This window comes from Thermomyces lanuginosus (genome assembly GCF_041956635.1).
Source record: "Thermomyces lanuginosus strain ATCC 200065 unplaced genomic scaffold VTN49scaffold_35, whole genome shotgun sequence".
NCBI lineage: Eukaryota > Fungi > Ascomycota > Eurotiomycetes > Eurotiales > Trichocomaceae > Thermomyces > Thermomyces lanuginosus.
The window spans coordinates 835,904-859,848 of record NW_027192369.1 but is presented as its reverse complement, the minus strand read 5'-3'; the positions used below and the strand labels follow the sequence as shown (position 1 = coordinate 859,848).

At 56.9% G+C, this 23,945-nt stretch overlaps 7 protein-coding genes across 7 annotated transcripts; 3 read left to right on the top strand and 4 right to left on the bottom strand.

The window, feature by feature from the left end:
- Positions 1-400: 400 nt before the first annotated feature.
- On the top strand, positions 401-1,855 carry VTN49DRAFT_5767 (uncharacterized protein; the record flags this gene model as incomplete). The annotated part of the gene is made up of 3 exons (XM_069413860.1): positions 401-495; positions 554-649; positions 703-1,855. The coding sequence occupies 3 exons, from the start codon at positions 401-403 to the stop codon at positions 1,853-1,855; spliced, it is 1,344 nt and encodes a 447-aa protein (XP_069266490.1).
- A 519-nt stretch (positions 1,856-2,374) lies between these two features.
- VTN49DRAFT_5766 (uncharacterized protein) lies at positions 2,375-10,358 on the bottom strand (the record flags this gene model as incomplete). Its single annotated transcript, XM_069413859.1, has 9 exons — positions 2,375-2,439; positions 2,491-2,547; positions 2,612-4,746; positions 4,796-5,411; positions 5,459-5,658; positions 5,708-5,811; positions 5,863-6,443; positions 6,495-6,642; positions 6,696-10,358. 9 exons carry the CDS (start codon positions 10,356-10,358, stop codon positions 2,375-2,377), a joined length of 7,569 nt encoding a protein of 2,522 aa, XP_069266489.1.
- Positions 10,359-11,091: 733 nt separating this feature from the next.
- Positions 11,092-18,095, bottom strand: VTN49DRAFT_5765 (uncharacterized protein; the record flags this gene model as incomplete). Its single annotated transcript, XM_069413858.1, has 4 exons — positions 11,092-11,820; positions 11,876-17,546; positions 17,599-17,864; positions 17,925-18,095. The coding sequence occupies 4 exons, from the start codon at positions 18,093-18,095 to the stop codon at positions 11,092-11,094; spliced, it is 6,837 nt and encodes a 2,278-aa protein (XP_069266488.1).
- Positions 18,096-18,212: 117 nt separating this feature from the next.
- VTN49DRAFT_5764 (uncharacterized protein) lies at positions 18,213-19,741 on the bottom strand (the record flags this gene model as incomplete). Its single annotated transcript, XM_069413857.1, has 3 exons — positions 18,213-18,267; positions 18,373-18,453; positions 19,611-19,741. The coding sequence occupies 3 exons, from the start codon at positions 19,739-19,741 to the stop codon at positions 18,213-18,215; spliced, it is 267 nt and encodes an 88-aa protein (XP_069266487.1).
- Positions 19,742-19,790: 49 nt separating this feature from the next.
- On the bottom strand, positions 19,791-21,620 carry VTN49DRAFT_5763 (uncharacterized protein; the record flags this gene model as incomplete). Its single annotated transcript, XM_069413856.1, has 2 exons — positions 19,791-21,320; positions 21,381-21,620. The coding sequence occupies 2 exons, from the start codon at positions 21,618-21,620 to the stop codon at positions 19,791-19,793; spliced, it is 1,770 nt and encodes a 589-aa protein (XP_069266486.1).
- Positions 21,621-21,669: 49 nt separating this feature from the next.
- VTN49DRAFT_5762 (uncharacterized protein) lies at positions 21,670-21,972 on the top strand (the record flags this gene model as incomplete). Its single annotated transcript, XM_069413855.1, has 1 exon — positions 21,670-21,972. One exon carries the CDS (start codon positions 21,670-21,672, stop codon positions 21,970-21,972), a length of 303 nt encoding a protein of 100 aa, XP_069266485.1.
- A 399-nt stretch (positions 21,973-22,371) lies between these two features.
- VTN49DRAFT_5761 (uncharacterized protein) lies at positions 22,372-23,887 on the top strand (the record flags this gene model as incomplete). Its single annotated transcript, XM_069413854.1, has 4 exons — positions 22,372-22,544; positions 22,598-23,022; positions 23,074-23,205; positions 23,253-23,887. 4 exons carry the CDS (start codon positions 22,372-22,374, stop codon positions 23,885-23,887), a joined length of 1,365 nt encoding a protein of 454 aa, XP_069266484.1.
- Positions 23,888-23,945: the final 58 nt, after the last annotated feature.

Sequence of the window (23,945 nt, the reverse complement as noted above, 5' to 3'; positions counted from 1 at the left end):
CCCACGTCGCTGAAGAGGAATTGGCGAAAGACAAAAGCGTCTTAGGGTCAGCGCCAGGCGGGCTCGCATGGGCTGATAGTCTTCTTGACGTTTTCTTACGTTCTTTTTTACTGATGGATCTTGATCGATTCGCATCGATCGAAAAGAGCCCGCATACGCTAGTATTATTTTAGGAAGGCGGTCAGCAAAGCTATTCCGGGGGCTAAAGAGCCTCTATCTGGTGATCCATCCAAGGCCGGTTTTAAAGGAGACCGGGGGAAGAAAAAAAGGTTTACAGAATCCCATCCTCGTGCGAAACGAGGTCAAAGAGATGGACGCTCTGGATTCTCACCCCTGGACTTGAAAAGGCGATTCGATCCGACCCTGTCCGAGCGCATCTCTGCTGATCAAGTCCTCCACCATGGATCTCGCCAACACCCTGATCCGCAGCGTTGCGCGGGCGTTCTACGAGACTAGGCAGGTCCTAGTCATCGACGCCTTGTTTATTCACTCTGTGTATGTCTGCGGGCGGGGTGTGGTTACTGAGGGAAAGAACAGACTGACCGTTTAGCAGCCTCCATGCAGAGGACCTCGCGCACCTGCTCGGCATGCAGCAGAAGGACTTGCGAAAGCTCTGCGCGAAGCTGCGAGAGGACCGCTTGATCGCGGTGTATGCTCCATATTCCTACAGTAAGAGGTAAAGACTAACAGAGACTTGGACAGCCACACACGGAGCGAGCTCCGCGATGGCGCAACTCGTCCCGTCAACCGCGACTACTACTACATCCCGCTGCACCCGGTGATCGACGCGATCAAGTACCGGATTTCGAAGTTGACAGCGACGATCAAGCAGCAGTATACGCCGAGCGAGGACCGCAAGGAGTACATCTGTCTGCGATGCGGCGCCGAGTGGACGGAGCTCGACGTGCTGAGTCTGTACAACGAGGAAGGCTTCGAATGCCAGCAGTGCGGAGCGATTCTGGAGCGGACCGAGGATGTGAAGGGAACCGAGGGCATCGACCGCACGGGCCATGAGAAGAATAGCAAGCTCATGGCGCAGCTTGATCACTTCCTCAAACTACTCAAGCAGATCGATGCGACGGAGATTCCGCCCAACGACTTTGAGACTGCATGGGACCACAAGGTTGATGTGGTGCGCAATCCGGAGACGCATCCGACGCGGCCGGCCGTTGCGGCAGCGCAGGCTCGTCCGGGACAGCCGGTATCCTCAGCAGCTCCCGGAGCAGGGGCAGCGGGTGCACGCCCCACACCCAGCACCGTCCGTGGCAGTACCAAGACCGACGCCAACGCCATCGAAGTCTCCCTAACATCCAACGAGGAGAAGTCCGCTGCAGAACAAGCCGCCGAGTCCGCACGAAAAGCCGCGCGGGAACGCCAGAACGCGCTGCCCATTTGGCACACGCAGTCAACAGTGAGCACGACGGCCCAACCCATCTCATCATCCAACCAACCCGCCGTCGAACCCAAAGTCGAAGAAGAAGAGGAAACAAAACCCGTGTTGGAGGAGGACGAAGACAGCAAAGAGCGCGCCAAAGCGGACATTGACGCACTGGACGACATCGCCGCATACTACGCGGAAATTGCGCGCAGTAAAGCCGAAGAAGTCAGCGAGGAGGAGGAAGATGAAGACGAGGACGAGGACGAAGAGGAAGAGGATGAATTCGAAGATGTCGGCGGCATCGGCGATGCACCCACAGCTGGTGCCACTCCAACCGCCGGAATCAAGCGTGAACTTGAAGACACAGACACGAAAGCAGTAGTAGCACCATCACCAGCGAAAAAAAATCAAAATAGAAGATCTCGACACTGGGGAAACAACAACAACAGGGACAGGAACACCAGACGTCAAAGTTAAAGCGGAAGACGTCGAATCGGATGAGGATGATGAGGAATTCGAAGATGTATCATAGAAGAAAGCCCTAAGTTCCTAATCTTGCTAGTTATGGAAATATATAATACATAGAGTATTCCGGGGGCAGTTATCGCAATTTTTCCATTTCATTTCAGCAGGCAAGTCAGTTTAAAGTCTGATCAATCCGATTAATCGTATCAGGACATGATTGTTCTTTGGCATTCATAATCTTTGCAAGCAAGAGAAAAAAACGCCGGAAATATGCAAGCATCAAATCAATGCACGAAACACCAAACACACACACACAGTTGACAGGCCCATTTCTTTAGCAAGCATGAGACTCGTAAAAAGTGGTTTTTCTTTTTTTGTCTTCTGCCGTCGTTCGTTCATTATTTTTCAAACAAACATGAAAATCAGCAAGGCCAAAACCCGGACGTTAGGTACTCCATTTGATCTTAGAGATTGGGAGAAAAAGAAGAAAAAGAAAACACCCCAGGTGTAGAGAAGAAACGGAAAAAGAAATTAAGGAGTCCCTATCATCCCAACCTCCGAATCACTTCCAAGCATTGAATTGTCCTCCCAATCATCTAACAGGTCAATGTCAGAAAAGCCTTGGGAGAAGGACAAGGCGGACTTACCCGATGGGATCTCCTCGGGTACTTCGATAGAGAGTTCGTCGACGGCGCTGCTGACAGCTGTGACACGAGTTAGTTCGCTCTAGTTTTCGTAGAGAGAGAGAGAAGGGATGGATGAACGTACCAGCTGCCTGTCGCATGAACTCCGCATCGTCTGGGTCGACCTCGTTGTAATACGACTCTAGGACATGATTGACGACCATGTTGATCGTGTCGACGATTTTGGCCTCGACACCCTGACCTGGCGCCTCCAGGTACGTCTTGCGGAGCCGCTCGACGCACATTTGCGCGAGCTCGCGGGCCACGTGCACGTAGTACGCACGAGACTCGTCGTCGTCGTCGTTGTTGTTGACATTGTTCTCGCTGTCGTCTTCTGCGGGTGTATCGTCTGCCGCTGCCTTGCGGAAGACGAGATCTTTCAGCATTTCCACCGTCAGCGAGCGCACGTTGCGGTCCGGATAGAGTAATAACGTCGGCGCCCAGTCGGGGACCCGCTCCGTCACAAGCCCGACAAACCACGCCTCGGACTTGTCCAGTCGCTCGTTCCGACAGTTCAAAAGATGCGAGAAGAAAGCCAGGTGCTCCTTGCCGCCGCTGTGATTGATCGACTCCATCCCCTTGGCAACGTGGTCGACCAATGCGACTACCGGCTCCTCTTCCGGGCTCTGCTGGCAGAATGTCAGCGTGGCCTCCAGGTACGGCGCGCACAGCACTGCCGGTGCAACCCGCAGTCCTTCCTCCAGCACCTTGACGATGGACTCGAGCAGACCAGCTTCCGGTTCCGACTGCAAGAACCACTCCATGATCGCCCGACTGGCACTCGAGTTTGCATGGTGCTGGAGCACTCTGCGCAAAAACACAAGTTCGTTGGACGACCCCAACGTCCGGATGTATGAGTCTTCCGTCTCCGTTAGCGAGTACCGCCCATCGCGTACCGTGCGTGGCTCGTCGTCCGCTGTCGGCGGCAGCATCGGGTCAATGTGTCGCAGCAGACTCGCCAGGAACTCCATCAGGTTGCGGTGCGAGTACTTGCGCCCGCGCTCCACGTTACGATAATACAGCGCATACTGGCGCTTCAGCTTCTTGCTGTCTTCTCGGTCCAGCCAGAGAATCTCGAGGCACCTTAACAAGAACCCATGCTCCAGTAGCACGTCGACCACAGGAACCTGGAACCGGGTCAACCGGCTCAAAAATTCAAAGTAGTCATCCCACGACCGGCTAACCGTCGGCAGGATCGACCACAGCTTCTCCATCGATGATGCCACTTCGCGGTAGCCCCGCGAAAATTTCGCCAGCCACTCTTGTGACTCCGCCTCGTCTGCGTCGGAGTCTATTGCCCGCTCTTGCAGTTTCGCCAACGCCATCAGCAGGATCTTCATCGACACCGCACGCACGGGCTGCTGCAGGGGCTTCAGGATCAGATTGCGCAGCCCTGTATCTCGGTCCGCCACCCACTCCAGGACATGCTCCGCCCCATCAGGAGTATCGTGGATCGCACGGCCAAATTCCGTCAGCAGCCGATCCAGCTCCGGCATCTCTCTGCTACGCGAGATCAGTTGGTCTAGTGTATCGAGCGCCACATATACGGCCGACTTTTGCAGCTCGGACGCGTTGGGAGCTTCCGCAATGGCTTGATCCCTCGACAAACCGAGCAGGTACCGCACAAATGACGCGTGGTATGGATCTTGCAGGCAGTACGTGCGGATGAAGAGCTCATTCTCCATGGCGATATGGTTACCCAGATCCCGCGGCAGCTGGACCTGCACGGGCGTACCCCGTTCGCTCGGCCGGTAGATTTCCTGGGCCGCCTCCATGCTCGACACGCGCTGGTAGAATAGCATGTAGGCGTTCCACACCTTGCCAAACCGTGGCTGGTTCATGTTGTTCCCGTAGACGGGTTCGTGCATCCCGCCAAAGCACTGCTCCGCAATCTTGGACGGGTCAAAGGCCGTGACGTCGGCATCGTTGAACTCCACCCACGACTTTCTGCCTCCGGCGACGGGGCGCTCACGCACGTACGAATAGTAGTGGCCGGACTCCGCCGTTCCGCTGTGAACCAGTACGCCGACTAGCTCAAAAATATCCGGCTCCACCGGCTTGTCGGGATTCGACAGGTACTCGACGCTGTAGGGCGTCATGTCGATGCGCTCGGGGAACTGGAACTCATCATTGATCTTGCTGCGCATCATCGTAATCATGTCAAAGTCGAACCGTTTGAGATGGAAAATGAGATTGTCAGGAAGTTCTTTCAAACATGCCCTACAAAAAGTCAGCAAGAGTCAGAACTCTTCAATCCTATCAAACTTACCGCTTCACCGCATCGACATGCCGACCGCATGATGTGCACGAGTACTTGTTATCGCCCTGCATCACCTCACCCTCCACATACGCCTGGAGACTCTCTTCGAGAGAAGCCTTGCCCTTGATATCGCACTGGATGGCCGAAAACGGCTCCAGGCGTTCGGAGATGTGCTCGCACTCTTTAGACTTGATCTGCTGAACGAGCTGGCCGCCGTAGAAAGCTCGGAACTTTTTCCGATCCTCGGGGTCCTGAATCTGCGCCTCCCAGCGGTCGAAAAGCAGGTTGTAAAACTCGTCCACGTCCATCTGGACGGTCACGTCAATAGGCTCGTTGTCGTACGTCCGGATTGAGCACACGGCGCCTTCCGGATCGACGAACTTCCGCCACGTGTCCTGCATGTTGCCAAAAATCTTCTTTGTCTCTGCTAGCAGCCGCTGCGACGAGTCCGGATCCGTTACGGGCACCTGCAGCATGAACTCGCGGAAGCTGACGTTCATAAACAGTTGTGTGAATAGCGAATTGACGTAGCAGGTATTCGACAGATTCTTTAGACCTGCGTAGCCTTCCGGCGAGCGGATGACTTTTGTTCGGTCGGCGCTCCAGTTTGTAGAATGGGTGTAGTCTGGAAGAGTTAGCGCAATTTCATTTGAGTGTGTAAGACAGTCGTACCGCTCGGGATGAGGTCTATCATGAGATCCATGATTTTGCCGTAATTATCCGCATGCTTAGCGAGCAGGACAAGGATATTGTACAGTTCCTCGCGCGTCTCTTCGTGCATGACTGGGACATGCGGAGTGATTACCTCCGTTTCCGACGGGTCGGACAAGTCCGGGAAGAGGTAGCTATTGAACAGGTTCTCTATGAGGTCGCTATAACGGGTCAGTAGAGCATAAACCATTAGGAAAAAGAAGTACGCACGTTGCACTGATACGCGTGTTGGTCTGGTCGGCGATCTCAAGACATGATCGCAACAACCGCGCAAAACCCAAAACAATGTGATCGACTGGTTCCCTGCCGACAAACTAGACAATGTCAACAACACTGTTCTCTCCCGATAAGAACAATAGTCATACCTCCTCCGTTGTCCGGGTGAGCATTGTCTCGCTCCACTCCCTGACATACTGGGAAAATATCACATCATGCGGCGAGCGTTCGGCCACAGATCGGAACACGGCCAACGCGACGGCAAAGTACTCCTGCGACTGCTCCGGATGCTCCACAGTGCGGCGCATGTTTTTGACAAAGGCATCCCAGATCGTTGCGATGATGTCAACCGTTAGCGGCTGCTCGGAGCTGAACGAACCATTTGCGTCGCCATCCCCAGCGCTGGGAGCCTTCTTCTGCGTCTTGGACAGGCCACAAACCACCTTGATCTTGTCTGCGATCGCCTGTCGGACTCGTTGTCGTCCGTCAGCGAGTAGCAGTGAGTACACGAGCCGGTCGAACGGCACATGCCGCTTGACAAGATCCCAGAACGAGTGCTCCTGCACAGAGCCGTCGATAAGCACGGCAAAGGAATTGCAGGTGAGCTTCTGAAGAAGATCTTCCTCTTCGCTATTCGACGACTCCGCGCTGGGACGGAGGTCCATAAATCTTATTAGTTGTTTGATAAGGGCCTCGCTATCTGGCACCGCCAACGACGTGCGTGTTTTGACTGGGGAGTCGTTCAGCACAACTCTCGCCTGACGTTCGAGACGATACTCACCAGACAAAGCTACCAGCAGGCACTCAACGAGATGGCAAGCAAAGACCAGCTTCATGCTATCGGTCGACACAATCTCCATCTCCGGAGCAGTCAAGGCAGCGACCAACGTGCGCATGCTATGCGACACGAAGTTCGTGTCAGGCTCCGACTGCAATACTGGTTAGCATTAAGCGATTGGATCAACCTTTCCGATCAACAAACCTCTAATGACTCCTCTCTCAAGCACGTAGCCAGCGTCTTGACAGAGTAGAGAAGAACATACGGCTGCCCCATTGGGAACAAATCTTTCTCGGTACGGTTGACATCCCGCACCAACACCCGAACTCGGTCCTGCGGCGGGAATACGCTCAAGAAATCATAAATCTCCCGAGCATACCGATCCTCCAAAGTTAAGAGATCGTACAAGTCGTCAAAGTGCCGGAGCACCTCGGTGTCCACCAAGGTCAGAGACTGCCGCCGCCCAGAACCAGAAGACTCTGATCCATCGTCCTTTTTCCGAATAATCAACAACCCCTTGATTTTGAGATCCTGGACCGTCGCATCGGGGTTCTCCAGCAAATCGATCATATGCCCGCCGTGGATGGCGTTGAACGATGCGAATCCTGTGACCGAAACCAGCCGGTCGACGAGCTCTCGCGCCGTGCAGAGGCTCCCGATCCGCAAGGTCCGGACCTTGGACTGGGAGCCCATGCTGAAGCATTGGTAGGAAATATCAACTGGATCACCCGGGCCGATGCGCTCCGCAATCTCCGGGGACTGGGCCTGTGGAGGGCTGTACTGCGGCCGCGATCGCAGACCCTGGAGCAGCCGCTGGAGGAACAATAAGGATCGACTCAGCCGCAGCCCGGCGGCTTGGACGTCCGGCTCGTTCGATCCCGGCTGGGAAGACTTCAACTTTGTCGCAGCGGACTTTATTTGCTCCACACAACGGTCGACGAGTGACAAATGCGTCGCTTCGGCTGCAGAAGCCGGCGCGCGACGGATCAGTGGGTGATCTAAGTAAACATCAATGGCAAAGCTGGTGGCTCGCCCCTCGATGGTGTCGGGCGGAGCAGTCAGGATGAGATGCCATATGCGGTCCATGCCCGGCACAGACACGATCTCATGATCGACAGGCGTCGGGGGCGGGTCGAAGCGGATCTCGTAGCTGACGGCCTGCTCGGCGAACGCGACGATCTCATTGGTGTACTGCTCTGGAGCGACGCTGGGAAGGTACTGGTGGAGGCAACGTTCGATGAAGGGATTCTGCGAGCCACTCTGGCCGGTGACGCGGCAGAGCATGTCCCACATGGCGCTGCGGGCCTGCGGCGGCGCGTTAGTGGGAAGGAGGATGCGCGTCCAGAGAAGATCGCTCAGATCCGAAGAAATGGTGTCAGGGATTTTAGTAATGATACGGCTCAGCAGCTGGACACGCGACATTAGACTATTCTGGGACAATGAGTCGGAGTAGTCGGAGTTGTTTGTTTCCCAGAAGTGGACAAACTCCAAGATCAACAGAGTAGTCAGGGCGAATTCCTCGGTCAGCTTCCGAATCTCTTGCGAATCGTAGGAAGGGAGTAACGCGTTCAAGGCCTGAATGCTGCCCGTAGCGAACTCGTTCTTATCCGCAATGTCCTGGATGCACTGCTCATACACGCCAGCCTTGTCACGGTCGCTCAAGCCTAGGGTCAACAAGGAGCTCAGCTGAACACTGGCGAATCGTTGCAGTGTCGCCTTGTGGTCATGGGAAAACTCATTGCACCGGGTCGATTCGCGAATGAGCCGGACGCACAGGCGCAGCGGGATGGAATCGACCGGCGTAGCACCTGAGGCGGCATCGAGTTGGTCCGCGGCCCGATGACGGTCACCGTGCTTCTCGCGCAGGTAGGTAAACAGTTGCTCACAAAACTCGAGCATGCGCGCATCGAATCGATGCAGCGGCAATTCGAACACCTTGGAGCAAATGTACAGCAGCGCGGTAGAGGGTGACGGGTGCATGGGGAAAGTGCGGGTCAGCATGGTCAAGACCTCGCCAACGATGCGTTGGTCTTCGCTGTCAGTGACGGTCTTCCAGATGGTGTCGGTGTCGGCGTCGGTGTAGGTGGAGGTGACGATGAGGAAGCCGACAATGTTGCCGCTGCGGCTGATGAGCTGCGGGTGAGAGCCGACGCCGACAATGTACTCGACGATACGGTGGTCACGCAGGAATTGGACCAGGTACTGAGTGATAGGATGCTGGAAGGGGTCCGGATTGTTCTGGATGTGGTGGCGCCAGACAGTGACGAGGTCCGCCTGCATCGTCTCCATACCGAAGACGCGCAGCTCCATGCGGCCGTCCATTATGTGACGCTTCAGAACTGACATCCGCCAGCCGTAGTAGACAATAGTCGCGCACTCGTCCGGGCTGGCGTCCGACGGCAGCTGCATGCCCAGATCGCGGGTCAAGCGGCGCAGCAGGGCCTGATCCTGCGCCGCGTAGGTCTGATAGACACCGCTGATGAAGCGGAGTAACGACTCGCTGATATCTGCACTCACCCAGGCAGACTTCTTAGAGACATGCGCCTGGAATTGATCATCGACGGCACGGAAGAGCGTGTAGGAGCTGCGGATGGTGCGTAATAAGACGGGAGTTTCACACAGATGGGGGTCGGCACCGTTCGCTCGACGCTCATTGCCCGACTCGACGAGATTGTAGGCCACATTTAGCGCCAGCACGAGAGTCTGGGCGAGATGCGACATTCGGGGCAGCAACGGAAACGCCCAGGACGCATACGTGGAGATACGCTCCAAGGCATGTACCGGAGCCGAATCGAGCCGGTCGCTCGCGCGGGCGACGACGTTTGCAATCTCCGCGGGCCCGAGCTTGGCCATTGCGCAGTAGAAAGGAATATTAGACAGCTGCAGTGACCATGTGAGCGACGGCAAATAAGCCCGAGCGACGGAGTCCGGCGCCGAGAGATCAGGATCCTCAGCGATCATCTGCAAGCCGGCCGTGTCAAAATCGAGCAAGCGCAGAGTCAGCTGGGCATAGTCGACGATAAAGTCCTCGATACTCTGCCACGAGATCTCGCCGTCTGCCATTGACAAGGGCAGAACTCTCCGCATCAACGCTTCAACCACGGCAGGCAGCTCCTCCCAGAAATCGCGGTCCTCCAGCACGGCCTCCGGGGAGACGCGGTCGATATGGGCAGTGCAGAAGGCCAGCCACTGCCTTATGGCCAAAAACACGGTCCGGTCGTGCGGATGGCCCTTCTCCAGGATGGCCGCAATCTCCTGCACAGACTCACGCGGATCCGCATGGCCGCGCATTTTGGGGAACGACTCCACGAGTGATATCGGCTCGTGCAGCTGCAGCACGGGCGTCGATTCGGCAACATCCGCAGCTGATGTATGTTCCGATTGGGAATGATGACGATCACGTTCCCGCAGAGCATCTCTTAGCGGCCGCCAGCTGGATGCGGTGATGCTGGGGTCCTGGTCCATGTCTTCGGGCTCCGCGACCTCTATCTCGGGACTGCGGGCGGTGGGCGATGACGACGAGATAGAGATGGCCTGCTGCTGCGTGTCGGCCACGGCCACCACGTCGACCTCATCGTCGTCGTCGTTGCCACCGACCCCGTCCTTGTTGCTGTGGTCACCATTGACATCCACGTCACCGTCGGCATCAGCATCGGTATCGGCGGACCGCGTATTGATCGTGACGCGACTCGCCGGACGATGCGAGGCAGAAGCCGGCGAGACGACGGCCGCAGCGGCGGCACTGGCGGAACTGTGCTGACTGCGGTCGTCGGCGGGGCTGGGCGTGTCCGACATGGCCTCGCGGTCGGCACAGGCGCTGTCGAGACGCGGCCGTTTGCGGGTCGACTGAGGCTGGACGTCTTCCATGGAGGAGGAGGGGGGATGGAGAGCTGCGGGGGAGCTGAAGGAGTCTAGCGGGGAGGGGACCATGACATGATGCACGCCGGGGATGGAATGGCGCTTGTGTAAGATTAGATTGAAGACGCTGATACAGAACTTCTCTGGTGGTGAGAACTGCCGACTGAAGCTCGTGGCGTAGTGAGCCGCGATTCGGTTGTTTGCAAATGACGATTTGAGAGCAAAAACGTTTTCACATAGCTTTCTTTGCAAGCAGGTTTACCATTTACGCGTGCATTCTTGATTCACATGTCGAATTGACGTCTACAAGTGAATGGAATTCTTCATTTGAGACGGATTTGCGATGCTCTCCAGCCTTGTTCATTTTAAGAGCCTCCAACACCAGGCAGAACAGAGGGGCGAACCACGAAACGGTGAATTCAAATTATTTTGATCTCTGTTGACAGATTGCAAAACAGGGCTTGGGCCAATCAGAAGGATTCCAGCTATCGTGTTATCGATTTGCAGAGATCGGAACGCGTTGATTGGTGAAGCCCTCTGCAAACTGACGCCATGATACGAAAATGAATCTTACAAGACACCTGATAGTCAAAAGATGGCCGGATAACCGGATAGGGAGATGCGAAGCAATGAGCTCATCAACATCAACATGATTAGGACATAAGCATCACGCATGATCTATACCAGGTCATGACACATAACGATACCAATCGACAAAACAAAAACATAGACAAAGACTGAATCACGACGATCCCAGATACTTCAGCACCTCTTGTCGCTCCTCCACCGGGAGCATGCTCAACACCTGCTGCACTCCCTTCAAACCACCTTCCTTGTTGCTCATCAACAAGTGCGCCACGTCCAGCGACACCGACTCTGTCTTGAGCGCGTCGATCCGCTCGGCAATGTGCTCCTTGTTCTCCTCGTACCACAGCGCCACCTTGCGGTCGTCGCGCTCGAACTCTCGCTCCAGGAAGCCACCCCAAGCCATCAGTGTGCGCAGCCACGACTCCCGCGACGTCGCCGCGTTGGCCATCTGCGGCTGGGCCTGAGCCATGCGCTTGAGGATCAGTTCCTCGCTGAGGCGACGGCGCAGGCGCCAGTAGAAGAACCGACGCGCGTTGCGCCACTGCAGCGCCTGTCGAATAGCACCCTTGGCCTCCATGCGGCCGGCGCGGTCGTGCAGATCGGCGAATTGCAGCGCGACCTGCATATACACTGGCAGCAGTTTCTCCTCCCGAGCAGCCATCTTCGACTTGATCTCGGACAACTGCTCGTTGCTGAGGGACTTGTCCTCGAGCTGCCGGCGGAGCTCGCCGTAGATAGGGTCCAGGCGGGCCATGGTGTCCAGCTGCTTCTCCTTGCGGAACTTGATGTTGACAATACCTTCGGGCTCCAGGACACCACCGCGCGACTCTTCGTCCGCGTACATCTCCATGTAGTCTGGGTTGATCGTCGGATCGATGACGACCTGATAACGATGTTATCAGCAAGTCGAAATTAGAGTAGATAGTAAATAAACTTACCCATGAGCCACCACGCAACTCGCCGAATGGCGGAATGTAGACAAAGATGGGCTGCTCGTACTTGACCAGCGCATCGACAATGTACGAACCGTACTTGAGCACCTCGTTGTACATGTCTCGCTGGCCACCCGAGAAACCCCGCCAGTTCGCCAGAATCATGACCGGCAGCTGCTCTCCGTGGTTGAAGTCCCGCAGCGCCTGCGCCGTCTTGAAGGCCGAATTGGGGAACCACACACCACCGGCCTCCATGGTGACCATCTCAATCGAGTCAGGGTTGGCGGGGTCTGCCGGCGTCACATTGTCCACCGTGCGTGTCTCGACGGCGATGACACCCATCGGGATGCCACCCAGACGTGCGCGGCCGACGACCACCGTCCGAGCCCATCCGCCCAGGCTCTCCTCGAACGAATCACGGTCGAAGAGACCCGGCAGGTACTCGCCGTCTTCCTCCTTGCCGGCAATCATCCACCTCACGTCGTAGGTCTCGCGCTGCGGCGGGCAGTAGACGACGTCGCGATCCCATGGGTCCGATAGCGGTCGGACCGGCACGGGCGACCCACGCTTGTCTGGCACGTACGACATCCAGTCCACGATCTTCTGGATGCCCTCGAAGTCGTCGTTGGCCGTCATGTGCGACACACCGTTCTTGTACATGATCTGGGTGCCACCGAGCTGCAGGTTGGACGTGTAGACCTCGCGACCAAGCAGCTTGTTGATGGCTGGCGCACCCGTCAGGATGATCGGCTGGCCTTCGACCTGGATCGCACGCTGGCCCAGGCGCACCAGATATGCGCCGATACCGACGGAGCGGCACGTCACCAGCGTGATGGTGAAGATGTCCTCGTAAGCGCGCGAGGTGGCACCGGCAATCAAGCCGGAACCTCGCAAGCATTCGACGCCGAGGCCGTCCTTGGCTCCGATGACGGTCGTGATCTTGTACCGCTCCTCACCATCCTCCTGGACGAGCTCGGTGATGACTTCTTGCTTCTTGCGCTCATCCAGCCTCTTCTTGACCTCGGGAGTGAGATACAGGTACTTGAACCCTTTCTCGGGCTCCTCAGGATCGTTCCATGCCACGTTCAAGTACGGGATCAGCTCATCCGCCATTCCGATGCGTGCACCGGAGTTAGCCGACAGATAGACGCGTGGGATACCCAGCTTGCGAGCGAGCTCAGTGCACTTGTGGAAGAACTTGTCCTCCTGAGGGCCAAACGATCCAATCTGGTAGGTGATATCGTTGGCGATGATAATGAACCGACGTCCGTTCGGGTATTCAGGTGTGAAGGCCGTGACGATCCAGCCGACCATACCGTGGGTGTTGGTGCCGGCCTCGCGGGACACCTCAACCAGATTGTCCTGGTCGTCCAGTACCAGCTCGTTGTACTTGATGCATTCACCCACGGGTGGCCGCTTTTCTGCCAGCGACGGGACCTTCTCGATCGCCTTGTTCCAGCTGTTCTGGAACGCCTGACGGAAGAGGTCGGGGAAATCGTACACGTACTGCGTGCCCATCACGTGCGCCTTGTACCGCTTCGGCTGCAGCCACTCCTTGGTCGGGTACGGCGTCGACACGGGCCGCATATGCATCGAGCCGATGTTGTTCGTACCGCCAATGCTGTGGAACACCCATTCACCTTTCTCGGTCTTCTTCTCAACGTACAGCTCGACCTGGATGATGAAACCGTACGTGTTGGTGATAATCACCCGCAATGGGTACGGTAGGCCAGTGACTGGATCGGTGCACAGAATTCGAATCTCCGCGCCCGTCACGCGCAGTTTCCAGAGCCGGAGACCGAAACGGTCGAGGAAGCCAGCCAGGGCCTCCTCAACGTCCTTGGGCTGCAGGGGAAACACGGGAGAGAAGTTGAGGAAGATGTGGTTCATATCCGAGCCGTTGTTGCCGATGATCTCCAGGGTGTCCAAAATGTCATTGAGCAGCCGGTCGGCTTCCGAGATGAGGTACTCGACCGTTGGGATATCATCCCGCAGGCGACCGGCCCGCACGACGGCGCGGGTGAAGTAGCGCTTGTCGGCGGACTTGTCGTTCTCTGGGCCCTTGCCGATCGCCTCGTACACGTGGATGTTGCGGTTCTCCGTGAAGACCGGTCGGATCTTGAACTTAGACAGACGGCCCAGCTCCAGCTGGAATGCCAGAGCCGGCTCGCTGTGACGGATACTCTCGTCCTCTTCGTACGACGGTCCGCGGAAGGTGAAGTATCCTGGATAGGTCCCGTCCTTGTGGCCGCACAGGAAGGTTACACGACGGACTCCGCGTGCCAGGAGCTCTTCCTTGTGGTTGGCCACGATCTCGCTGAATTGGGCAAACAGCTGTGCGTCATCCTGGCGCTCGACGTCGCGAATGGCTACGGTGCAGACATGAGACAGTTCCTCAGGGCCGTCCGACCGCGGCGACGGTCTGCGCCTGTTAGCAAGCTCCACACTTAACAAGTTGCCCTCGATGCTTTTCTTGGGTCGTGACTCGCGCGGGAAGACCTCCAACGCCCGGCTGAGGCTCTCGTCCGCATCCTCCAAATACTCCACAGGGATGATGACACCCTTGCGCGGAATGCTCTCCGCATCCGAGTTGATCAGATATGACATGTCGGAAACGGAGTTTATGCGCTTGAGCGGATTATACGACTCCGATGTTGGGGTGCCAGGCGTCGACGGATGGGTTGACACGGGCATGCCAAGGTCCGCCTGACCGATCTTGCCCAGCGCAAAGTCCCAGGAGATAAATGGCTGCTCGCCCTCGGTATGATACTGCACGCCCTTGATGGTATAGGCACGGTATGCGCGGCGGACGTAGACTTCCAAAGCCGCCAGCGTCACCCAGCTGTCCGGGTGGGAGAAGAAGAGCGGTAGGACATCGAAGACGGTGTACTTGGAGTCGACGACCTCCTTGAGGATCTCGAGATCCGGCTCCCGGTGGTCCCAGCCAGACTCGCCGTAGCGGGACTCGATCACGGACGACCGCAGAATGTGCTCCATCTGTGCCGCACGTTCCTCCAGGGACGGCAGAGCACCCTGAATGAGCAGCTCGCGAGCCTTGAGCGCTACCTTGGACACGGCGCGAGACTCCAGCTCGGTGAGCTTACGCAGGATGGGCTTGAAGTGTGGGGCGGCGTTGCTGGCGTGCGGCTGGTTGGGGCGATACATTTCCAAGATGGCGAGGACGAGGTTGTTCTTGGTGCCAACCTTGGTGTGAGACAGGACGGTCTGCACGACGGAGCGGATGTCATCCTTGTTCTCATCGCGCAGCTTGAGAATGACCTCCTCGTCGCGGGTGTTGCGGCCGGTGAACTTTCTCTCGACCTCGTAATACTGCTCGAGCAAGCCGATAAAGACTTTGTACTCGTGCACTTTGAGGCCATCCTTGTACTGGTCGGTGATGTGGAAGAGGGGCAGGAGCGTTGTGCGCAGAATGTCGGCATCCGATGGGTTGACGTTCTCCTCGATATACTTGACCATGGTCTTGTGGAGCTGCTTGGCCGGGAATTCGGCCTGGCGCGACCGAGCGCGGTCCACGACCTGGGTCAACTGCGTGCTCAACTTGCCAGGCATGCGGGAGTGCAATGCGGAGATCTGGGCGTTCCATTCTCCATAGGGCAGCTCCGGGTTGCGCAGCACCTCCACGAGCTCGCTGAGCGTCGACTTCATCAGGAACTGGTTATCGTAGCCGCGGAGGATGTTCTCAAGGATGCTGTGCAGGAGAGTGAACCGCTGCGGGGGCTTGTTGCCAACCACCTGGGGCGGGCCCATTTCAGGCAGCTGGCCGGTGAACGGCTGCGCGTGCTTGACACGGGACGGGTCGTCCAAAGTGAGGATACCAAGGATGTCTCCAGCCTCGAGGGTGGCGCCGGGCTGCTTGATGAACTGCACTGTACCGTCCTCCTGGGCGATCAGCGGCATGTACATCTTCATGACTTCGACTTCGGCGAAGGGCTGGCCGGCGCGAACGTGGTCGCCGTTCTCGACGGTGAACTTGACCAGCTTGCCAGGGCTGGGCGTGCGCAGCTGTGTGGGATCGTTCTCCTGCTCCAGAAGGCAGGTCTTGCCATCGACACTCAAACGAGTGGCGGCAGCCTCCTCCTTCCAGTAAACGTTGTGGCTGCGGCCGTTCATCAGGACGAGAAGCCCACCGTCAGCAAGCGCGCGGACGCCGACAGAGCACTTCGATCCGTTGATAAAAAGGTGGTAGGTGTCGAGGCTGGCCCGCGTGGCGGTGAACTTGTAGCGGAGACCCTCGTAGATGAAGTCCACGGGGAAGACGGTCTTGAGCACATCTTTGGACGGAACCTGACCCTTCTCCAGACCCTTTTGGTACTCTGCGATGCAAGCCTCGCTGGCCAGGTGGGCGCGCGTCACCGCACCGCAGATAACGGCGATCATTGGGTCGGGCCGCTCGGCAGTCAGCTTGTTAGAGATGAGCTCATCAAGCCAGCCGGTTGTGATGGTGTTTTCCTCAAAGGCGGGCGTCTCGAGCAGCTTGATGAGATACTCGACCGTTGTCCGGAAATCGCCGCGGATGCTCAGCTCCTTGAGGGCGACAACCATGTGCTTCCGCGAAGCGGAACGGTTCTCACCATAGGCAAAGATGTGGCCGAACTGGCTGTCCGAGTAGCTGTGGATACCACCGGACGTGCCGACGGAGAAGTAGCCCCAAACGTTGGACGAGCTGCGGAAGTTGAGCTCGTGCATCGTGCCGCTGGACGGTTTGAAGCCCTCACCGGGGTCTTCCGAGGTGATACGGCAAGCGGTGCAGTGGCCCTTGGGCTGCGGGCGGCGCTGAGTCTTGTGGCTCTCCTCATTGGAGAAGTCGAAGTCGATAGGGGAGGAGGTGTGCGGGTCAACGCCATACAGCAGGCGAATATCACGAATGCGGTGCAGGGGGATACCCATTGCAATCTGCAGCTGGGCGGCGGGCAGGTTGACGCCTGTTACCATCTCGGTCGTGGGGTGCTCGACCTGCAAACGGGGGTTGAGCTCCAAGAAGTAGAACTGGTCGTCGGCATGCGAGTAGAGGTATTCTACGGTACCCGCGGACACGTAGCCGACGAGCTTGCCGAGACGGATGGCGGCGCGCTCCATGGCCTGGAAAGTGGCCGGCTTGGCGATGGTCACAGGGGCTTCCTCAATGATCTTTTGGTGGCGGCGCTGGACGGAGCAGTCGCGGCCAAAGAGGGAGATGTTGTTGCCGTACTGGTCCGCCAGTAGCTGGACCTCCAGGTGTCGAGCGTTGCCGGCCAGCTTCATGACGAAGATGGGAGAGCCGGGAATTTCGTTGGCAGCGGCGTTATACATGCTGATAAAGTCCTCCTCGCGCTCGACCTTGCGGATACCCTTGCCGCCACCACCCTCGGAGGCCTTGACCATGACGGGGAAGCCGATTTTGCGGGCGACCTCCAAGCCTTCCTCAGGCGAGTGCGTGCAGCCTCGATCATAGACATGGTCCTCTACTCGGACGGTGCCGTCCTCGTCGACAACGACCTCATCAACGCCCGAACCCGACCACGGAATGCAGGGAACCCCCGCGTGCTGAGCGACTATCGTTGACGAGATCTTGTCTCCGAGAGACCGCATGGCCGAGCCGGGGGGCCCAATGAAAATGATCTTCTTGGGCGACGCGGCCAAGGCCTCAGGTAATCGTGGATTTTCCGACGCATGACCCCTGTTGTCGTCAGCGCGGCCACTCTCATCCACTAACTGGATTTCGACCCTACCATCCTGCCCACACAGCATGCACATCCATTCGCTCTGCGATATCGACGATCAATTCTACGTTGGCGTAGTTGTTGTTATTTGTGCCTCCGGGGACTTCTACGTATTGATCGGCCATGCGGATATAGTCTGCATTGGCCTTCAAGTCCTCCGGGGTGGCCATCACAGTGAATTGGATGGCACGCTCGTTGCCAAAGGTTTCGTAGGCCCATTTTCGCACGGAACGGATTTCTTTGACCGCTGCAATGCCGTTATTGGCGATCAAGACCTAACCGACACCATTAGCCACTTGGAATGAGGAAGACTTTCAGCTCGTTCGTGCACTTACGGATGTGATGACGGAGTGACCGTCATGGGCGGCCACGAAATCCTTGACCTTGCTCGGCGGGGCGACATCCAGGCTGTTGCCGCCGATGAAGTGGGAGGGGAGGTTATGTTTTGCGGCGTACGCACTCGGGTAGCCGTTTTGCGACTTGGTTCCGTTGACGGTGGGAGACATGATGAAGGATTTCAATCACGACGACTCCATGCAGAACGCAATGATCTCAAAACCAAGCCGAAAGGAAGTGGGAAGGTATGCACCGTCGATGCCGGATTCCAGGTCGTCAAAAAGGCACTACAATCCGGCGGTTGGGAGTAGAATTAATCGTATCAACAAGACCTTGCACACACTGGAGCCGGAGCCGTCAGCATAACTCTTCCTTTGCACATTCCACCAGAAAAGAACCCGACATATACGCAAATGAAACCTCCGACAAGGGATGGGGAGTACCAACCCTAGATCCAACCCCCAACGCCCCGGACAATTGAACGCGCCAGCAATGGGAACTTGAAAAAAAGCGGGAAGGAGAAAGGATCTAAGAGGACGCGAGGAAGGGAGCGTCAGAAAGAATCGAGGAAGAAAAGGAAAAAAGAGGAGCGAGAGCGATGTTGAGGTGTGGTTTTCTGCCCTTTTTGGAGCTCTGGTCTCGTCGATGCCCCAAAGAAAACCAGCGGCCAGATGGCGCTGATACTACCGAATGCGCCAGCTCCACCGAACCCCTTCTGACTGGCCGAATCGGAGACCGGGGACTGACGAAAACAGGCTCAAATACCCCACGATGGGCTGTGGGCCAATCAACGCCCGGAAAATTACTCCCCAACTGACGATTCCAGCTTGTTGAGGTGGAAATAAAATACACCATTTGCCCAGGGGGAGAGGAACCGTACTGGCAATACGGCGAAAATTACCATCAACGGGTCTTCTTTGGGAAAGGAGAACAGGTTAACTTTCTGTTTTCAACCTGGAGAAACAGGGGAAAGAACCATGTAGGATTACATAAGGGAACTTTCTCTACAGTAGTTTGTTAATACTTGCACTCTTAGGAGGGGATGGAGGAGGAAGATAAGATTCGGACACCGGGGCGGTATCACAAAGCATGAACGAGCACGTAGACCGCATTGATGCCGATGCCCGAGAGCTCAACGAACTGTAGAGCCCGAGGTAAATAGAAGGGGATCCTGGGCTGGACGATCCCGAATGTCCAGAACATTTCTGTCCAACTGTTCGCTTATCAAGCCAGAACATACCGTCTAAAAATAAAGTAGAATTCATCGCATTCTTTGGCGGAATTGCCGAATGCATCTAGGGTTTGAAAAGAAGGAGATCGGATTCATGCAACACGGCGTGCACTCGTAATCCGATCGCCCAGCCAAGCTGCCAAGTGCCCGACGACACCAACGTCATCGGCTTGTTGGGATTAGTCACGTGACAGTTGAATGCCAACAACGTGTGCTTGTCAAGACAAAATAGCGACCATGTGATCGTCAGAATAAATTATGATTATCACGCAAAATGCCTGACAGGAACTTGCAAAGTAGGAAAGACTAAGAGGGCAATTGGCTAATAGACAGTGTACAACTGTCTGTAGACTACGGAGTACAAGTTCTGGATTACCAGAACTCTCCAGCAAGAGATCAATACCTACGCATCAAAGATAGAGAGTGTATACTATGGCCATTCTGGACTATGTACAAAGGAAAGTAGAAACGAGAAGAAAAGACTAGAGACAACCCATCGGCGCCCCAAAGAGGTCCCGATACTACGCCCGTACGCCAGGTACATAACATCGAAACGAGACGCCCACCACGACAATTGGGAATCATCGCGAAAAAGAAAAGAACATCGGAAGAGAACAGAACAGGGAATACCTCTCTAATACGTTTCCCCGAGATCGCTGTATTTCTTCTTCCTCTCATGCGCCGTCCGGGCATCTGACAGGCGCGGTCTCTCAATCCCTGTGCTGATCCGTCTTGGACTCCCCAGGCCGGACCGCTGACCCGCCATTCCCGGTGAGCCCAATGATCCGCCGGGCCGTCGCTTGAGGGTGCCCGGTGTGGGGATGGAGGTACGCATAAACTTCTCTTGATCGCCAGTGCCGCGGCGACTAGGCGGCGAGGCAATCTTCGATGCGCTATCCCGCCTGAGCACGGAAACGCTGCTGCCAGGACCGATGCTTTGAGAAAAGGAGGGCTTGGTGACCGATGGCGGCCGCCGACTCTCGGTCATAGGGTTGGTCGAGTAGTGGCCCAGGGGCGTTCGCGACCCGTTGAGACTGTGACTCTGCTGGCTCTCCGACCGGGGCACCGGGATCCCACTGGTGACGCTGCTGGCAATGCTACTGTGTCCGATCGAACTGCGACTGGACACGCTGGCGCGACTGCTGGGTCGGCTGTCTGGCGGCCGATTGTATGACACTCGGCTTTGAGGGATCGACGACGCCACCGAGGCATCATCATCTCGAGCGGATGAGCTCACGCTCCCTCCGCTGACCCGCCGACGGGTACGAATCGTGACCGTAGTCGGTATCGATGTTGATGTTGACGCGGAAAACGTGGAGGGCGTCCGCGGCGAGGTACCATTGACTCTTTCGGAAGGTGCTGGTAGCCGTGACCGCGCGGACTGGACTCTCTCCTCGAGCTTCTGCATTTTGCCAATGAGGCCGCGGATCTGATACAACGACCCCGACCGCGGCACGTTGGCAGACGGCAGCCGCGAGCCGTTTGTTCGAGAAGTGGTGGACCCGTTGGCACCACGTGGTATGGACGGCGTACGGGTATGCCGGGCGTAAGAGGACTGCCCTCCATTGCTCGAGATCGATCCTCGAGGACGCGACGTGGGCCGATCCTGGCCGGACTTGGATACACCAACCGAACATTCTGAAGGTGTTGGGGATGGTGGGGTGATGGATTCTGACGTCGCCGACGACACAGATTTGGCCGGCGGAGTGGCCAGGGTGGACGACGCCGAAGCCGTTGTTGGGGACAGCTGAGATGACTCCGTGTCCTGAGAGGAGGTGTGTTCGAGATACGGGAGCCGACGACGCTGCAACTCAGCTTCGGCTTTCCGGAGCTTCTCCGCGATGATCTCGTTTTCAATTTTGAGATCCGACAACTCCGTGCGTAATCGCTGCGCATCAATTCGCAAGGCCTCGCGCTCCTGCTCGCTGTTCTTAATCTCCTCCTCCAACAGTACCCCGCGTTCGATGGCGACATTGTACTTGGACTCGAGATCCTCCAGGGACGAAGTAGTATTCCGGGCCTGGCGCTCGTAGTCATCGTTGATGACTTCGATGTCGCGTATCTTCAGTTGCAGGGTGCGGTTTGCCTCTCGCAGCGAGGTAATCTCCTTTTGAAGAGAGTTTTGCTGCGCACTGGCTTCCGCCTTAGCCTGCTTATACTTGGACTGCTTCGGCGTCAGCGAGGAGGTAGATCACGATGAATGGCGCTGGGAGTATGATCCCACCTTCCATTCCTCCACCTCGTAGGTCAGACTCTCCACCTGACTCTTCAGCTGTCTCTCCCGTTTCTCCGATGCCTCGATGTCCTTCTCCAACTCAGCTTCCAGTTCCCGACTGGAGGCCTGAAAATCGGCCAGTTCCGCCTCCAGCTGCTCATACTGGGACTTGTAGTATGCGAGTTCCTCTTCCAGCGAGCTGCCGGAGGACTGGTTGCCAGAGGTGTTGTTGGCGTCGGCCGCCGGCATGGTTATAGGAGTAGGGGGGAGAGATGAGCGGCGTCAATACCGGCAGTTCATGGATATACGGGGGGATAGGGAGTATCCGTACGAGACCGCCGTCCGTCCAGGATTTGCCACAGTATTCACGCTATCACAGCCGAGTCGCAAATCCAGCGCGCAGACGTTCAGGCTGCTGCGCTGGCTTTGTTTGTTGTGGTCTCTCGCCCGGGGGCCGTTTCGGAGACGCGGGAGCGGCCGACCCTCGAGGCCCGCAAAGTCATGTACCTACCGTGCCGTGCGGACTGCTACAACCCCCGCACTGGGGGAAGAGGGCCGTATCAGCGATGGCGGGATGTCTGCAGGACGGGGAGAGGGATAGGATGAGTCTCACCGACGTCAGGAGGCCTGATCAGGCCGCTGAGGACACGTGATGGAGTTTAACACGTGATTGGAAGAGCACGTGCCATTGCAGATCGACGCCAATTACTCTTTCGGGTTAGCGCAGCCGCCCCTCAGCGGCCAACGCGGCTCGTCTGTGCTGGGGGCCAGTGTTTCTGCCTTGATGCCTGAGATCAGCTCCGTTGCGCTTATATCCGGCTTTGTTACCGATAGCGAGGACCAGAGAGCTGTTGGACTGGACCTAGCCTCATTAAATTGACTGGCCGGCGCGTCATTCGCGCGTGCTGGAGGATCTGGCGCTCCTCGGTGGTTTCGGGGCATTTGGGTATGTTAGCTCGAGCTTTGCTCTCATCTGATGACGAGCTCAACAATACATAACATGACCATCGCTAGCTGGATCGATGTTGACGATTTTCCTAGTAGCAATCCAGCCGGTTCGCCCATTATGGCTGACAACGCGGATTTGAACCTCGATGCACCCAGTGACCTTCAGGATATCCCCGATTCGGCCATGGAGCTTATTCCGCCGCCGGAGGGGACATATCCTGACAAGTACATTCAGCTCTCTAGCTTGAGGTACCTTTAGAGAAGCTAACATTAACCAGGGCATCTCTCCTGGCCGCCGTCCAGGCCCATGGCAAGGCGCATGGATACAACATCGTGGTGAAATCGTCCAGCACGCCGACGGAGAAGAAGCCCGGCCGTACCGCGAAAATCTGGCTGCGGTGCGACCGCGGCGGGCAGTACCGACCGCGCAATGGTCTGACAGAGGAGACGCGCAAGCGGAAGCGGACATCGCGGTTAATGGATTGCCCTTTCATGCTCGTGGCGGCAGGCACGCCGGGCATCTGGACGTTGACGGTGTTGAATCCGACGCATAACCACGGGCCGGTGGTCGACCGTCCGCGACAGACGCCGCATCACAAGGTCAAGAAGGGGCAGATTAGCGCCCAGCCGTATGACTGGCCACATGATGCTACGTTTACACCGTTTACGACGGCGCTGGTTATTATTGATATGCAAAAGGATTGTAGGTATTCCCTTGTCCTTTCTGTTCGAAAATAACGGCTGAATGATGTAGTTTGTGCCCCTGGTGGGTATTTGGAGTATCAAGGGTACGACATCTCCCATACACGAGCCATCATTCCAAAACTCCAGCGTCTTCTACACGCTTTTCGAGCGGCCGGGTTTCCAGTCTATCACACTCGAGAAGGCAAGTTCCAACGATCGACAGCAACTGCCCAGCTAACCTGTCGGAAGGACACCGGCCAGATCTGTCGACACTATCACCACGGGAAGCATACCGCTCCCGCAACAACCCGTCCGGCCTCGGCATCGGCTCTCCAGGTCCGCTCGGACGGCTCCTCGTCCGTGGCGAAGTTGGCCACGACACAATCGATGAGCTGTACCCGATCCCAGGAGAACCGGTGATTGACAAGCCAGGCCGTGGTGCTTTTGCACACACAGACTTTGAGCTGCTTCTGCGAATCAAGGGGATCAAGAACCTGATCCTAACGGGCGCAACAACGGACGTATGCGTCTACACGACTATGCGGGAAGCCAACGACCGCGGGTTCGACTGCGTGCTGCTCGAGGACGGCTGCGCGGCAAGCGAGCCGTCGCTACATCAAAGCACGCTGAACTCAATCAAGGCCGAGGGCGGCATCTTTGGCGCAGTGGCCAAGGTCGACGACGTCGTGCAAGCCGTGGAGAATTTCCGATCGGTGACAGTCAGGAAGTTGGCGCCCCAGATGGGGCAGGCGACAGCTGCCGCAACACAAGCAACATCATCACATGTACCTCAAGCATCGTCACATTTGCCGCATGCATCATCATCTCATGTACCGCACGCATCATCGCATGTGCCCGCCGGGCCGACGACGACAACGGCATGATTTTTCGATTTTCGGGTGGGATTCGTCATTTAGGGTGGAGTTAAGTGATTTCTTTTTT